Genomic DNA, 18,445 nt, shown 5'->3' with positions numbered 1-18,445 from the left:
TATTCAGAAGGAAGGAAGGGGACTGGAATGGGTGTTCTTAAAAGAAGAAACACCATGTGCAAGGATTCAAGGGCAAATGGGAATAAGTACTTAATTTAACATGTCAGAGAAATGCTTCTCAAATTTTAATGGGCATGTGAATCCCTCAAGTTGGATGTTAAAATGCAGATTCTGATTCAGTAGCTCTAGGGAGAGACTTGAATTCTGGGACATCTAACAAGCTCCTAAGCAATATCAATGCTGCTGGTTCACAGACCAAACTTTGAGTAGCAACATACAGACAACTTGACTTCCAGTAACTGGACACTTCTCTCTCCAGAGAAGTCACTGAATATTCCCGAAGCCATTGTCACTACTGATGGTGACCTACTTATTCACACTGTGTGAATCCTTAATGATGGCACTGTGGTGGCAACTCAGCACGTCATTCACATACTACATTTTCTGCAAGGGAGCCTACTTTTCTTCCCATAATATTTTTAAAGTCACTACTTCAAATTCTGCTTTTGTACCTTCTTTTCCTTCTGTTCGTTTCTCTTGATCTCTCGCTCTACCTCCTCATTGAAACACATTTAGCAGTTTCAGCATGAAACCAGCCTGAAAGGATGTGCTTAAGAAATATTGTCAACATTTGTCACAATCAAAGAAAACGTCCCAGGGAAGAACTTACAGCCTTCCCCATTAGGAACAACTTAAAGGCTGTACTGTATCTTGACAGCAGTTCTTTTAATGTCAATTTGAACTCATTTTAATAAACGCATGAGTCTCATGTAACTGTCTCTACCTCATCCTGTAAGAGCCAATGTTCTGCTTCTCCAGAGACCAGGGACAGCATCTTTGCAGATACTCTAAAAATTCCATCTCCATCCCAAAGGCATGGGAACAGATTGGGCTAGGTTAAAGTCACTTACAGGGAATTCACACCCAGGTCACAAGTTTTAAAAGAGAAGCCTCTCTACATATAGGTTTGTACATTAAGCATCATCAAATTGATTTATAATGTGTTTCTGGGGACTAGAAGTGGCTTTTGCTTTGAATATTGGTGCACTAGAACTGCATCTCCCTTGTCAGGTAATGCACTGATTTTACTCCTAGTAATGTGAGTCTAATATATTGTTTAATCCTCATAATAATAAGTAAATACATATATACATACACACATATATATTCACATATATATTTAAGATCAATTTCTGTATTAGTGCTATATAGACTTAGCATTAGGACAAATGGAGTGAACCTTACAGGCAAGCAACACTTTTTTTTTCCAAATTTTTCTTTCAAATTTTTATTTAAATTCTAGTTAGTTAATATACAGTTTAATACTGGTTTCAGGAGTAGAATTTAGTGATTCATCACTTGCATATAACACACAGTGCCCAACCTAACAAGTGCCCTCCTTAATTCCCATCACCCATGTAGCCCCTCCCCTGACTACTTCCCCTCCATCAACCCTCAATTTATTCTCTATTTTTAAGAGTCTTTTATGGTTTGCTTCCCTCTCTCTTTTTGTTTTCCTCCTTCCCACATGTTCATCTGTTTTGTTTCTGAAATTCCACATATGAGTGAAATCATTTGTCTTTCTCTGGCTGACTTATTTTGCTTAGCATAATACATTCCAGCTCTATTCACACTGCTGCAAATGGCAAGATTTTATTCTTTTGATGGCTGAGTAGTAGTCCATTTCAAAATCCTTCTTCACCATCAAAACCACAATGAGACACCACCTCACACCAGTGAGAATGGGGAAAATTAACAAAGCAGGAAACCACAAATGTTGGAGAGGATGTGGAGAAAGGGGAACCCTCCTGCACTGTTGGTGGGAATGTGAACTGGTGCAGCCACTCTGGAAAACTGTGTGGAGGTTCCTCAAAGAGTTAAAAATAGATCTGCCCTATGACCCAGCAATTGCACTTCTGGCGATTTACCCCAAAGATACAGATGCAGTGAAACGTCGGACACCTGCACCCCAATGTTTATAGCAACAATGTCCACAAAAGCCAAACTGTGGAAGGAGCCTCGGTGTCCATAGAAAGATGAATGGATAAAGAAGATGTGGTCTATGTATACAATGGAATATTCCTCAGCCATTAGAAACGACAAATACCCACCATTTGCTTCGACGTGGATGGAACTGGAGGGTATTATGCTGAGTGAAATAAGTCAATGGGAGAAGGACAGACATTATATGGTCTCATTCATTTGGGGAATATAAATAATAGTGAAAGGGAATAAAGGGGAAAGGAGAAAAAATGAGTGGGAAATATCAGAAAGGGAGACAGAGCATGAAAGACTCCTAACTCTGGGAAATGAACTAGGGGTGGTGGAAGGGGAGGTGGGCGGGGGATGGGGGTGACTGGGTGACGGGCACTGAGGTGGGCACTTGACGGGATGAGCATTGGGTGTTATTCTATATGTTGGCAAATTGAACACCAATAAAAAATAAATGTATAAAAAAAAATCCTTCTTCACCTTTATCTCCAACTGGGATCTCAAAATCATCTTAAAGGCCGATGGGCTTTCATACCAAAGTATATGTGGGTAGACTTGTCATTTCTTCCTTCCACTAAACCAACTTAGCAGTTCTTAAACTTTTTTTATGCATTAAAAATTACTGTAGCACCTTGTCTATTTGCAGTCATATACAGTGTGCTTTATGGGGAAATGAGGAATTTCCATAGGTGTTCTTTTACTTTTTTCTGTGTTCCTATTAACTCTTACTTTGTACCTAACTCTCCCCAAACAGATGTAATTCCCCTTTAGAGCAATCAGAGATTATCGAAGCCCCTTTTCTACACTGTTTTATATCAGCTATGTCTCAATCTTACTTCTCAACCTGCTTCCTTCTCACTCCTAAGGTTGCCAATCCTGTAAAGAAAAATGAGAGCGGTCCTAACCCTGGAAAATACAATTTCCTTGACTCATGAGCCAAGTTATTGCAGATCCAAGTTAGCTTGGTTTATGGTTTGGAACCTAACAACGATAAATATTTGACATTTGGGTAAAAACCCAATTCTCCTATGGCCAGGAAAACATTCAGAGGGGCATCTGCAATTGAGTGTAAGGTACAGTTACATTTAAGTGGTAGCTAAAAAGTTGCAGGCCCCACGTTGTGAGATACCTATAAAAATAGGGCTGAAACCTCGTGCTTTCCATGATACTATATGAGTAATTTCTAGAGCCAGAAAGGACCACAGACTTTACTGCCAACATTCATTTATAAATTAACTAGGCAGCAGAATAGTGAGGGATCTGGAGCCAAACCTCCTTTCCTTCTTCATTCCTCTATCTTTTCCCAGTTAAACAAAGATAACATGACTGCTCTCCTTTCATTTAAGTTAAGCTCATTCTAGTCCTCAATGTGTCAATTACTCAGAAAATAATACATGAATATTTAAAACAAAACAGATTTTACTTGAATTATTCTGTGTAATTTTTACCTGAATCTGTGATCTGTTACATACACCATTAGCCGTCATTAAAAAAAAGCCATTCATAGTAATTAATAATGGAAATGCTAACAGACTACATTTATGTATTTCCATTTAATTGCAATATAATGGAAGTTGACTAATTTAGAACTTAAAACATGGAGTTATATATTAGTTAAAAAAGCATTAACTGACCTTCTATTTGCTGTTTCTTTGAAGAGATTTTGTTTAAGTGTTGGCTTGATAATTACATAAAGAATTACAAGATCACATTCCAAAAACATGTATTTTGAGGAGTTGTACATATTCTATGTGATCAAGAACAACAAAAATAAAATACATAGACTTCAGATACCCATACATTTTTTTAAAAGATTTTATTTATTCATGAGAGACATGGAGAGAGACAGAGAGAGGCAGAGACACAGGAAGAGGGAGAAGCAGGCTCCATGCAGGGAGCCTGACATGGGACTCGATCCTGGGTCTCCAGGATCACACCATGGGCTTAAGGTGGTGCTAAACCACTGAGCTACCCAGGCTGCCCCCATACATTTTTTTAAAAAATTCTGAAGTTTTCTTGTTTTCAGAAGAGAAATATTTAGGAATCAATAAGATCCAGAGGGCTTTTTATATTTCAGTTAGGTTGAATTCAAAATCTCCCAGTTATATCATGAAAAGCAAGAGTGATAATGATTTCAATTAGACGTAAGGCTTGGAAGGGAGTTAAGTCTAGAATTTTGGAGACAGAGAAGTTAAGGTAATGCTTCCAGGTACAGAGACAGAAAGAGATGACACCTTTTCTGAAGTCTATGTTCTGTTCTTCCCCATCACTGTCCTTCCTCCTGATTAAAAGTATGTTTTTTCACTTGTTTTAAGAAATAAGATGAGTATTTTACATTTTTAATTCTGAGCAGAATTAATGTGGCATTCTAAAAGCATTATTTGGGTAAAGCGTTATTTGGGTTTTAAAACTGCTTGCTTAAGAAAAACTGGCAGAGCTGGAAGTCAGGCAGATGCACTGTGTCCATGTAAGCACCGTGAGAAGTCACTGGCTTGCAGTTTCCTGTTCCCAAGAGAATAGTTCATAATGACTTCACCAATTGCATGAGTGAAGCCAACAAAGACATGTCATCAGGATTTGCAGAGTTCCGTACCATCAGAAAAGAGGGTTTTGATAAGCCACATCATGTTACTTCTGTTCCATGGAGATGACTCACTGGAATGTGTTTTCTTTTGTATTTTGGGGACAAGCAGCAATTTGGAGTCACCACTGATGTACGAGGTTTCAGCGCCACAGCAGGGCAGCGCCAGCGGCAGCTTGAGAGGCAGCCTGGGTAGCTCCATCACAGCGTGTAAGAAGGTAACCTTGCCTACCACTACTCTCTTTTCCCTGATTGAACTTGAACACTAGTGTCATTTGAGTTTCTAAGTACCTGTTCTAAAGCAGAAAAAACAAAACAGCAAAAACGAACAACGGAATGGCCCACGGTTTGCTTGCCTGGTTAACCTCTGATGCCACTAAAAATGTAATTCATGAAAATGATCAGAAAACTCAAGCAGTTCAGATCGGTATGACTTGAAAATGATAAGCCTGAAGTGCTTTTCCATCAGCGCTTCCACTTCTTCCACTGCCTCTTTGCAAACTTGGCCGTGGGTAATAGCTTCTCGGATCTCCTTTCTTCTGTATCTAAGAAACATTCATGGCTGTTTTCCTTCTGATATTTTCTTAAAAAGGAAGGTGCGCTTGGCTTAATTTATTATGAGAAGCAGAACTGCATTTCCTAGAATGTAGACATTAGAGCTAATAAACAAATTTTGCTTTAACACACTTGCTGAAAGGTGTCATTTGAACAGCATAAATTCATCTACTTCATTTTTCAAACCCATCAACTTAAGGCCCAGAAACTTAAAACAAAATGTCTGATTTCCCACCTAAAGCCTTTGTCACTATTTGCTGCAGAATTCCAGAAGAGAATGTGTTTTCTCTCATCCAATCTTAGAAAATATCACACTGGATTATTTCATTAATTGTTTGAAAAAAAGTTAAATTATAAAAATTACTTATAGGTGTAAATCAAGATGAATTCTATTACTAAATATATTTTTAGTATGTGTATATATAATTTATGTATACATAGTGTTTTTTATGTACGCCTATATGTATTTATTGATTGATTACTACACCCAGTAGTAATTACTACACCCAATTAAGCAGCCTCATTTATTTTCTGCTTGTGTGATATTTATATCATTTTCAAGTACTAATGAAAATGACACATACCTGTGTTAGAGAACATATATTGATTATAGAAAAGTAGCATTAAACATAATTTTATAGGGTGCCTGGGTGGCTCAGTTGGTTGAGTGTCTGCTTTTGGCTCAGGTCATGATCCTGGAGTCCCAGGATCAAGCCCTGAGTTGGGATCCCTGCTCAATGGAGAGCCTGCTTCTCCCTCTCCCTCTGCCTCTCCCCCTGCTCATGCATTCTCTCAAATAAAGAAATAAAATCTTTTTTAAAAAAAGGCATAATTTTACAAAAGTATTTGCATTCATACATTCAAAATCAAACATAAAAATAAACCGGTTGGGGCAGCCAGGGTGGCTCAGCAGTTTAGCACTGCCTTCAGCCCAGGGCCTGATCCTGGAGACCCGGAATTGAGTCCCATGTCAGGCTCCTTGCGTGGAGCCTGCTTCTCCTTCTGCCTGTGTCTCTGCCTCTCTCTCTCTCTCTCTCTGTGTGTGTCTCATGAATAAACAAATAAAATCTATAAATAAATAAATAAATAAATAAACCAGTCTAATCAGTTAAAGTCTCTAATTATCCTGTGTTATATGATCTATTATTCTTTCTCCTCCTCTACAATTCTTATAGAAGAGTCAGTGATATGAAGGTCTGTTTTTAATGCAGAAAACTGAGGTTCTATAATTCAAAATAATTTTGAGTTACGTATAAGAGAGGTAAAGCTGCAGATCTCAGGTCTTGCAGTATGTTCTATTCAACTTTGAAATTCCAAATTATAGTCTTCACTAGATGCTACACATTTCACAAAGCTAAATGATTTTTCATTTATTCTAATTTTTAAATAACTCTATTTCTATTGATTAGAGTCCACATGGTACTTAAGTTAAGGATTGAAACCAGACTGCCGGAATTTGACATCCAGTTCAATCATTACTAGTTGTGTTATCTCCAGCAAATTATCTTACCTCTTCATGCCTCAATTTGCTCATCTGAAAAAAGGTGATAGGTGAAGATCAGTGAGTTAATAGACATGAAATGTTTAAAAAGGTGCCTGGCATACTATAAGCATTTGAAATAAAGATTATCTACGAGTAACATTATTCTACAGAATAATTTTTCAATAAGTACATGGTGCCAGAAAATAATTCAATATATGCATTGCCATGCTGAGAGAGTTAGTACTTTATGATCTCTTATCCCAGCTACATTTTTTTTTTTTCTGGGAAAAGAAGTCATCATTTTCATTTCTTAAAAATTGTGTCTGGAAGTTACTGAATAGAGTCTTTGGTGCTCATGTCTACTCAAAAAATTAAGACTCAAACTCAATCATTTATTATAGGTATAAATATATTATATCTGTGTGAATATATATTAATTTAAAATTTTAAACATAATCGTACTCATACTCCAACCATTTCTAAAGCTATTAGTAGGTTGAACCATATATAATGTCCTTTTCTACAGATTAAAAATTATTAATTATAGGCAATTTCATATGGTGAAAAAAAGATTTGAATGAGTTAAGAGATTATCCAACCAAATTTAGGAAGGCCTGCTACAAATTAACACAGCAGAATTTAACACCTTTGTGTCCTGGAGTATTTTTCTAATTTTCAGAAGGCATTCTTTTCCTTTTTTTTTTTTTAAGATTTTATTTATTTATTCATGAGAGACACAGAGAGGGGTGGTGGTCAGAGACACAGGCAGAGGGAGAAGCAGGCTCGATGCAGGGAGCCCGACGTGGGACTCGATCCTGGGTCTCCAGGATCACGCCCTGGGCTGAAATGAAGGCAGCGCTAAACTGCTGAGCCACCTGGGCTGCCCCATTCTTTTCCTTTTAAATATTCTCTTAAACTTACATAATAATTGCATTTAAAGACAGTTTAGTAGCCATATAGCCAGAAGTTATATTCCAAGTGAGCTCTAATTGTTTTCCTTTTCTTCAAAAGAGTAGCTCACTATTGTTTTCTTTTTTATACTTAGAACATGGGCCCTCATTAAAAAGATACTGAATACTGAATGATTTCATGCCTTCATTTTATCATTATATATTATTGCAAACTGACTTAAGTGATTATTGATCAATTTGAAAACAAAATCTTGTTAATCACAGATAATGGACCTGGGCAAGTGAGAATCTATAAATGCACATATAATGTGTATTCAAAGAGACAAAAAAGACAAGGACAACTCTACCTTAGAGACAAAAAGACAAGGACAACTCTACCTTAGAAACATCAAGGCTGCCCAGCTGAATCACTATGGCTCACAGTCAATCAAACTTCAGTGAGGGTACCATGGATAATTGAAATCTGTTGGTAATTCCCCAAACTGATTTTATGTAATAGTCTCATCTTCTTCCCCATCAAAGCTTCTTATCAGAACTGACATATTGCTAAATTAACTGGTGGAAGAAATAAAACAAGGGTCTAGAAGATAATCAGCCTCTGAAAAATTGTAGATTGACTGAATTTCTCTCATGTGTGTCACATCGAATCTCTAAGGGTTTCAGAAATCCTATCTACATGCAATTGCTTCAGTTCCTCTTTGCTGTTGGGGAAATATAGTCTCTAGGAGCCTCAGCTGTGAAAAAGCCATAGCATCAGGAAAAAAGATTTGAGTGGACTAAATTTGAAGGAGGAACTCCTTAAGGAACTGCCCTTCCCCAGAGCTAAGATGGCCATACCACCCAGTCGTGGTTTACATATATTATCTTCTCATTTTGTTAATAGACCTCCCTTTGCTCTCAAACATATCCCAGTATGCACAGTAATTTATATGATTGTAGAACCAGCTCAAGCTTCAGAATGATCCTTTATCTTTCCTTATCCCCTTCTTCTAAATGCTAGGAAAGTTATCAGATAAATTCTCACTGAGGTATTAGTGATTGTGTACGTTAATATTATTGTAACTTAACTACTACTGCCACTGAACTAGTTCTATCGTCCCCTCCCCTAACTGATGCTGATAATTGAGCCTAATGAACCTGGACTTGAGTTCAGAATTCTACTCATCTGGAAGCTCCAAGCAGACAGTTATCAATTCATCCAAGTCATAATATGAAATAGCCTCTATGTCACCATAATTTACTGAGCTCTGAACTCAGGGAAATTTTAATATGTACAATGTGATACTTCAAAGTCATGCATTTAAAATGATGGAATTTCAAAATATTAAAGGGAAAAAATGGAACAGAAAGAGTAGCTGATGGAGAGTGAATAATACTAGAGCCCTCTGTGGTACCTCTTGAATCTTATCTCACATAGATCTTATCTAATGTTCCCACTTCTCCTAGAACCAGTTCTTCTTATAAGACAAATGCAACCACCATTATTAAACTGAATTATAGGAATTTTCCATCCAATGAGCTAAATGATTATAAATGTTATCATTTTATATCTGTTAGACACTAACTGAAAAGCCTTTATATTCTCTTCAAAATGCATCAACATTTGTTAACTCTAGGAGGCAGTAGGATGCCATGTAGCAAAGCTGGACTTGGAATCCAAGGATCTGAGTTGGATTCCAGGTTTCTCTTTTACTGTGTGATCTTAGGCCAGTGACATAACGTCTCTGACTCAGATATCTTAGGATTGGTGTGATGTTTATATGCAAAAAGGTTAGTATAAGTTCTTTATTTTTTTAATATTATTTATTTATTTATTTATTTATTTATTTATTTATTTATTTGAAAGAGTGTGTGTGTAATTGTAGGGGAGGTACAGAGGGAGAGAGGGAGAGGGAGACCCTTCAAGCAGACTCCCACTGGATACAGAGCCCAATGCAGGACTCGATATCTTGACCCATGCCATGACATCATAACCTGAGCCAAAACCAAGAGTCCAATGCTTACCTGACTGAGCCACCCAGGCACCCTGCTTTATCTAAGTTCTTAGCGCACACAGCTGATGCTCAATAAATATTAGTTGATTCCAAATAAGCAATCTTTACACCGGGAAAAATTTATTTAAATAGATTTTAAAAAACTAATCTGAGGTAGCATGCACTGTCCTCTCATTATGTTGAATCTCTGTTAGATTTTTTCTGCTTTGGAAGCATTATACTCTGTGTCACATATCCACAGTAGCTGGATGTTTCCAGGCCTTGCTTCACTTCATGGGCCTGAAGATCTGTTCTCTGGGGTAGAGTAGAATCAAGACTCTGAATAGGATTTGTATGATGAAAGAATCGTGGGGGAAAAAATCAACACCCCAAATATCCTTCTCTTTTTATGTCATGTTAATTAAATCTGCATTAAATCTGGATTTATCAAAGGCAGTGACTGCACAGACTTCAGTTTCCCGGAGATAGAGTTTGATCTTAATATGATATCTGATCATCTCTTTGAAGCTTCAGAGCATTCTTTGCCATGACTAGCCTCCTTTAAACGAGTTAAATTTGTTGTCAACAGTGGCATAGAAACCTCTGAAGAATTGGCAGAATGGATGTCCCTGGATGCTTCATATTATTCTGTAAAATACCCTTTCATCTAAGCTCATATCATTTTGAATTGCATGTAATTAACAAAAGCAATTCAATTAATGTGTGCAGGCACAGACATATAAATTGGGAGGCTTTTTCAGAATCTGATCTATATATCTAAAGATGTTTTTATTAGTCAGAATTGTATTGCTCTGGGCCAAACACCCTATTAGTACTTCTAGGAAGCATGTGATAGGAAATAGCTGTCATAGTCTGTGTTTATAGAAGCTGATTCCTTACAGGAAGGAAGGACTTTAAAACATGTAAATATATAAGTAAAATTAAAACAAAATAAGCATAATTGGGTATATTCACCTTTCTATAGAAGGAAAATGCTAGGCTTTCCCCCTGGAATATACAGCGCTCACAGCTTTATAAACACTCTCTTCTGATGAAGCAACCTGGCTGTGGTCTTCAGACCTAGCTCCTTATAACAGAATGGCCAATCTAAATTTTGTCAAATGGCTAGATGTCCTGTTTGATTGCCATTATGCAGGACTAATCAGAAGCATTGAAGAAATAAGGAGATTTTATTTTATTTTATTTTTTAAAAGATTTTAGCTAGTCATTCATGAGACACACAGAGAAAGAGGCAGAGACAAAGGCAGGGGGAGAAGCAGGCTCCCCAGGGGGAGCCTGATGTGGGACTCAATCTCAGGACGCCGGGGATCACGACCTGAGCCAGGCAGACGCTCAACCACTGAAGCTACCCAGGTGCCCTGGAATAGGGAGATTTTAAAGAAAATGGAGAATTGTCTTACTAAAAGTAGTATTTGAAGAAAGCTAATTTAATAGTTCCAAAGAATTCCTTAAAGCAAAGGGAGACTGGAATCTGGGATGCCAAGAGGGGCACACTTGATGTGGACAGGGGAGCAGGGAGAGGAGAGACGGAACCTGCATCCAGGCAGTGGGAGGAGAGACACACACATGTGGAAGTCAAGATCAAGACTCCCTGGCACTGAGAGTTAAACCAGGAACTCTGTCTATTTGAGCCAGAACATCCATGAGAGGTGATACCATTAAGGTCACTGGGAAGAGGAGAAAGGAGATCAAGTAGCAAAAGAAGTCCATCCATTCAGATTCAGCCAGTTGCATCTACAGAGCCAGCCACAAAATTCCCTCTGGGGGTCAATTCCCTGACCACTTAAGGAAACTTATTTATCTGCTGATCATATTGACATCTCGGGGGGGGGGGGGTGCATAGTTGCCCTGAGACCAGAACACAGATAACAAGGGTGTTGGTGGGACTGATTCCCTCTGCCTTCAGCAAAGACGGGTCAGAATCCTGTGCACCTCTTGGCATTCAAGCAGCCTGATCCACACTGAGATAAAGAGGTGGGGCTTCATGTACTACGTGGTGAGTTCATTCTTTGGAAAATGCCAATTCAGTAATCCTATGTGGGAGACTTTGTTTAAAACTATCAATTATGGCTTGTATTGCAGTTTGAATGTGATTTAGCCTCTTATTCCAAAACCAGTATGTTTGAAGACTTCTATTTGGGACTCCACACCACCTGTCTGCCTCTCTACAGTTCCGTTCTGTGAGCATCCTTTTTGCTATGTGTGAAGAACTCCTGGAAGGATCTTGTAGTGCCTTTTCTTTTCCTTCTTCTTCTTCTTCTTCTTTTTTTTTTAACGAAAAAGTAGGACTCTGAAAACCCAAAATAGCTTAGAACATTTTGTGGAGTTGAGGGTGATACTGCATGATGGGAACTAGGCAAGTGATCTTTTTGTCTGAATTCTTGCAATTTCCCCAAACCTTTATATTATGTATTAAATATCTCTATACAAATGGGATGGGTCTAACATTTAAAAAAATATCTAATATGGCAGTAAAAATTCTTCTCCTTTCTATTTTTGAGTGTTTTTTAAATTTTTATTATTTATTTATTTATTTATTTATTTATTTATTTATTTATTTATAGATTTTACTTATTTATTCATGCGAGACAGAGCAGGGGCGCTGCAGAGGGAGAAGCAGGCTCCAAACAGGGAGCCCAGTCTGGGACTCCATCCCAGGTCTCCCAGGATCAGGCCCTGGGCTGAAAGTGGCGCTAAACCACTGAGCCACCTGGGCTGCCCTATTTTTGAGTGTTTTAAAAACGACCTGACACCCCTGCTCCCTACCACTTACCTTAAGACTTGCTTGCTTTCCTTTCCACCTCCCAAATAAGCAGCCCTCTGGACTTTGGAATCTGGAGGAGACGGTGCATTTCCTACCAGCCCTAAGAGCTTCCACTTTTCCTGTATCATGCCAGGTTTGCCTTCTGATTGAAATGCCCAGTCATCACTTCTGCCAATGTCAGAGCAGGAAGGAAGGATAGGGCTCGGATAAATTTGAACAAACCTTGGAGGGGGCCCTTTGGCTCATGAATCCCTGAGAATGAGCCCCCTCATATGTGTACTCACTTTTAGGAGGCTCATCTCCGTGTTTTGGGGATTAGATCCACCTTGAAAGATTCATACGAGGGCTCATACCTTAAGGCTTGCTCACTTTCCTTTCCACCTCCCAAATAAGCAGCCCTCTGGACTTTGGAATCTGGAGTAGACAGTGCATTCCAACAAGCAGGTGTCTCCCTTAGCAAGTTATGTGTACATCTGCTTACATCTTAAAAGGTAAATGTATCCAGTAGCTTCTTCCAAACAAGAGTCAAGAAATGAGAATTGCCACTTTTTTATAATTGCCAAAGGCATGCATCAAACCTCAAATAATACGATGGCCACTAAATCCTCTGTCCCTTTGACCACTGGTACATTTTGCATTACCTACACTTGGAAACCTACAAAATAATCCAGAATCAATGGTAAGCCTTGATACATATCATATATTTTTCGACATGTGTGTTCTTCTTGTATTTTCCTTCTCCTAACATTAAAAATCACATTCCCCTTACTGATCATATCAACATCACAGCATTATACTGCTTCTAAATAGCAATTAAGTAGCAATCAGCTGTCCTCTATTTATATGTCTAATTTTATTCTGTTTAAAACATTGCTGACCATTCATAAATTATACTATATTTGCATTTCCTGAGCATATCTGTTTCTGTAACTCTTGCATTTTATGCTTGAAACTCAAACTCGGTTATCACTTTCATGCAAAAAAAAAAAAAAAAAAAAAAGCTCTGATCAACTTTCAAAGCATTCTTCAGCCAGCTGACATCTGTGTGATATGATAGAAGTAAACAAGTATGGCTTGATATTTCTGAATTGTCCTCTGTACTCTTATACCATTCTGTGACTCCACTGAAATACAATGTTGTTTCCAGGAAACAAATAATTGTGTGGCCCAAGAAAATCAGAGAGATAACAACAGAAACCATCACTGAAGTTGAGTCTAGTTCATTTCTTGCCACATTAGGATACGCTCTGACCCAAGTCATTACTGAGTCTCTAAATTACATACACGGGGTTATTAGTTTCAAAGAAGAGATGCCTTTTGCTAATGAAAAATCTCCATTTTATACTCAGGTAGGTGCATTCATTTGTCAGAGGCCCATGACATTTGTCAGAGACGGATGCTCCATGAATCAGTATGTTCCGTGTTTATTTATCAGAGGCAAGTTTAGTGAGACAGGTACCGATTGCTAAAAGCATTCCATAGATAAGGACTCTCCTGGTGTAAAAATACAGCTTATCTGAAGGCTGGTCATCAATAGGCTTATGATGAGGTATGACAATGTTGCCTTCTTTCTTATCTGGGGGGTATTCCTTCCCACCCCAGACACGGTAAAGACAGAGAATGAGGTACAGACCCTGCGCTTGCCATTTTCTTTTCAAATCTCCACCAACTAAGCCTCTGATCTGGTGCTTTCTAGGTACTCTCCTTCTCAGTAATGGAGAACTGTTTTGTTCCAGGGCCTTAAAAACTCCCTTATTTTCCAATACTTTAAAAATAATTGTTGACCAAGAAGAAGAGGCTGTCAGGCAACCAAAAGATTTATTTGGGGTCTTAGATGGAAAGTGGACTAAAGTTGAAAGTGTGCTCAACTTTAGTTGCTGAATTGTACGTGGGGAGTACAGATATATAAAGGCAAAACTCACCAAATTACATAACTTATTTTGAAGGAATTATGATTAGTGTTTACAGAGTTAAGCCAACCGACTAATACAGGATTGGCCATGTAGCCACTAGGTGTTTCATTACTTTGGTCCAAAGTAGAAGGATGTATTTCAAGAGGTGGTCCAGTCACAATTGTTCATGATGTTCCCAGAATTGAAACAGGAGATGTACATTGGCCCTACTTACTCAGTGCCTTCCCTATCCTGTTTTGAAATGACACTCTGAACAATGCTCACTTCACTTTGGAATATCCTTTCACATAATCAATTACAAGATTTCCAAATTGGAGCATATGTCAATAGTAAGAGGCAAGAATGCTTCACGTCCAACCAAACAGATAATCATATTACAAAATGTGTCCAATGAATAATCAAACATGCTTTGGATTGCAGTTTCTCCTTTTTTTGTCAAAGGACACTAAATAGACAAGAACTCAGGCAGACAGCCACTAGAATCATTATTAAAAGGAAAATGTTGGGGATCCCTGGGTGGCTCGGCGGTTTAGCACCTGCTTTCAGCCCATGGCGTGATCCTGGAGTCCGGGGATTGAGTCCCATGTCGGGCTCCCTGCATGGAGCCTGCTTCTCCCTCTGCCTGTGTCTTTGTCTCTCTTTCTCTCTCTCTCTGTCTCTCATGAATACATAAATAAATAAATAAATAAATAAATAAATAAATAAATAAATAATTCTTTAGAAAAATAAATAAATAAAAGAAAAATGTTACCTTAACATTTTTTAAGATTTTATTTACTTATTCATGAAAGACACACAAAGTGAGACAGAGACATTGGCAGAGGGAAAAGCAGGCTCCCTAGGATCACCACCTGAGCCAAAGGCAGACACTCAACCACTGAGCCACCCAGGTGCCCTGTTATCTTGACATTTAATTAACATAAATTCCACGCACGAGTGAAATCATATGGTATTTGTCTTGGACTGACTTATAAAGTTTCCTATACCACCTATTACCCGCATTCTTAGGTACTTACCCAAGCAAAGCAAAATCTTAATTTCTAACAAAAACCTGTAGGGGTATGTTTATAGCAGCTTTATTCATATTTACCCAAAACTAGAAACAATCCAAACGTTCTTCATCTGATAAATGTTTTTTTTTTAAATCAGTATACATCTATATAGTGGAACACAACTTGACAATAAAAGAAGAAAAAGGGCTAAACACACAACAATGTACATGAACGTCAAACACATTATGCCAAGTGAAAGAAACAGGTCACAAAAGGTTACATGCTAAATGATTCCACATATGACATTCTAGAAAAGGGAACATTTTGGACATAGAAATCAAAGCCATGGTTTCCAGGGGCTAAGACTTAGGAGGCATTTGACTAAAAGTATCAGGAGGGAATTTCTTACTTTTTTTTGGGGGGGGGGCGGTGGGTGATGCTGAACAGTTGTTCTACATCTTGACTAGAATGGTGGTTACACAATTATGTGTAGTTTTTTAATTCATAGAACGTTACACAAAAAAGGTAAATTTTATAGGATCATGATATCTCTATGAAGAGTTGCTTGCAGTAGAGATGCCATTAATGACACCATGGAGCACATAGGTGACAGCATCTATGAGTAGCTGCCTTCATCCTAATCAGATGTTTATCATCTCTCCTACTTAATATGCAAATCTGACTGACCTGCTCACATTATGGTCTTCTTGTGTAAGAGACATTGAATTAAGTTTCTTAGAAAGTCTAGAACACCAGTGGGGGCCTGGAGATTCTTCTCTGAATGATGCCCATGGCTCTTCCAGTGAGCTTCCCTTGCTCCCTTTATTTTATAGCTCTTGCTTTTTCTTTCTTTCATGAAAATTGTGTGTCACCTTGAAAGAATGATTTTTTGGACAGTGTTTCCAAACTTTTTTCATATTATGACTCTTTTTAAAAATAATATTTGTTTAAAACTCTTAAGTGAGCAGATGACCAGGGGTGCTCACCCTGGAATGGCCACCCCAGGCCCTGTCCAGCCTGAAGACAGCTGAAAGAATCAATGTCTAAAAATCCCAGCATACTTCACTTCTCTGAGTCTAGTTGTTTGGAGGGGCAGGTAAATCTCTGCTTTTGAAGAAAAATGAGTCCTTTTGTTCTGATGACATTATTCAGTTAATTTTAAGCAGTGTTCCATCATTAATCACAATGCATACATTAAGCAAATACAGCATTCTGTGTGTGAAATTTTCCTCTCCTAAAAGCTTTGGGGCTGCTTTACATCTTTACACTTACAATCATCAGAAAATGAAATTTGATAATGTTTTGATAGCAGAGCACTATAAAAATGCAGCTCTTGCTCTAACTTAAAATTCTTTGTTACCTTTGCATAAAATCCTTGAGAGAAATAAAAGTCTTGCAGAAATATAAAATATCATCATGTGCCCTAGATTTAACTCTTAAATTTTCTTCATATTCAATATATCCCTCACAAGTTTTCTTTATGAAGCACAATCACTGGAAAAGAAAATTACAAATCTACATCACACCAAATACAAAAAGTTTTGGTGCCAAACAACAATCAGTTGCTTCGTACCAACTATATGTCAAGAGATAAGTGTGAAAGATAAATTAAATAAGATACTCATACATTATATCATAATAGGAAGGAAAAGACACGCATGCACATTCTAAAATTCTGAGGTAGAAATATTGTTTTCATTATAGAGATTTCACCAGGAGAGAGACACACTTGCTAGGGGGGAGGGGAGCCGTGATTCAATTAGTTCATGATGGTTAGGGAAGAACATTGATGGGAAAAGTTCAGGGGGCAGATGAAAAGATATCAGGAAAACAACATGCATCATAAATATTTCTCTTTAGTAAACTGGTGGACTGTAGCAGAGTGTACGTGCAGGGAAATAATTGGACACAAAGCTTGGACAACAGTTACGTTGGGCCTAGTGCAATATTTTAAACATTGAAGCTTAATAAATGTCCGTGAAATGATTAACAGGTAGAAGCTGAATTAGCATCTGTCTTGAATGTGAGGCCATAAAATGTTGGGCTCACTGATAGAAATATTGCCCTTCTTTCCTATTTTCCAGGGCCTAACCTAGTGGCTGATAGGACTAGCTGGTAAAACACTGGTATATACTGGCTCAATTAATCGACTACTCTGAAGGTCATGGAATAGAATTACATAACATCAGTAATTTACAGCTATTAACCTTTCTGTGAATACTTAAAAATCAGATGCTGTGTAAATTTATTATTTCTAATGTCTACTAAAAATCCCTCATTGTAAGTGGCAATGTTGACCTTATCTTGTAGATGGGAAAACCGAATCTCAAAGAGGTTAAATGACTTGCCTTAGGTTGCACAGTTAATTAATGGAAAAATTGGAATTTGTAGCCAGGTTTGTCTTGAAATATTGCACATTTATCTTTTGGTTTCATTGAGCTAGGTGGATTTGGGAAGCAAAGAATGAGAGAGTGAGGGAGATAGAAGAGGCAGACAATTAAAATATGAACTGTCCAGGCCCCAGCCTTACCTAAATGCCCGTCCCAAATATCATCCCTGTTCCCTTTATGCTCTGTAAATGTGCCATGTTGAATTGCTCCACACTACCCACTACAATTTATAACACAATGTGTTTTTCAGTGCTCCTTTATTTACTATTTGGCTCCCGTGCTATATTTTAAGTTCCATAAATACGGAGATCAAGTCTATATTATTCACTTTTGTATCACCCAGGGATTAAACTAGTCCATGGTATGCAGTCACATGTGGAGAGAATTAAAGAAAAAAAACCAAACTTCGGAGAGCAGAATATAAGGACAAGAAACAGACAAAACAGTATTCCAGATGGCACCGGCATTCCAAGCCAGGGTAGCTAGGAGAATTGTTCTGCCATCAACTGTAAACAGGGGAGTTAGGGAGGGAGTCAAGTTTCTTTTAGAGACTGAAATTAGGGAAGGAGGTAGCTTGGGCTTAGAAATCAAGAGTTCATGGTGACAGCAGGATACCTAAGAGTAATAACTAACAGAAAAGTGAAAAACCAAGCTCTAGAGAAAGGTCCAAGCTGAAGCTGTCAACCATTGAGTCATCCCTCCAGGTGGAAATTAATGCCCCAGAAGTCAGTAGGTTTTCTGAGGAAAATGACCCAAGGAGGTGGATAGAGCATCACCCTGAGGATAGGACAGAGAGCATATTCCCAGTTAGGGCATCAGAGGAGGAAAAACTATTTAGAAAGAGAGACGTATCCTCCCTCCTACAACTCG

General features: G+C 38.1%; 1 protein-coding gene across 2 annotated transcripts in view; it reads left to right on the top strand.

The window, feature by feature from the left end:
• Window positions 1–18,445, top strand: part of LOC112669845 (SPHK1 interactor, AKAP domain containing) — a 169,470-nt gene that overhangs the window by 32,726 nt on the left and 118,299 nt on the right. For both annotated transcript variants that reach the window (XM_049101236.1, XM_049101237.1), the window contains exon 3: window positions 4,686–4,791. In XM_049101236.1, coding sequence (XP_048957193.1) covers window positions 4,686–4,791 — 106 coding nt within the window. The remainder of the gene's footprint in view (window positions 1–4,685; window positions 4,792–18,445) is intronic.

Source organism: Canis lupus, chromosome 25 (genome assembly GCF_003254725.2).
Source record: "Canis lupus dingo isolate Sandy chromosome 25, ASM325472v2, whole genome shotgun sequence".
Taxonomy (NCBI): Eukaryota; Metazoa; Chordata; class Mammalia; order Carnivora; family Canidae; genus Canis; species Canis lupus.
This window is presented reverse-complemented; position numbering and strand designations above follow the sequence as displayed.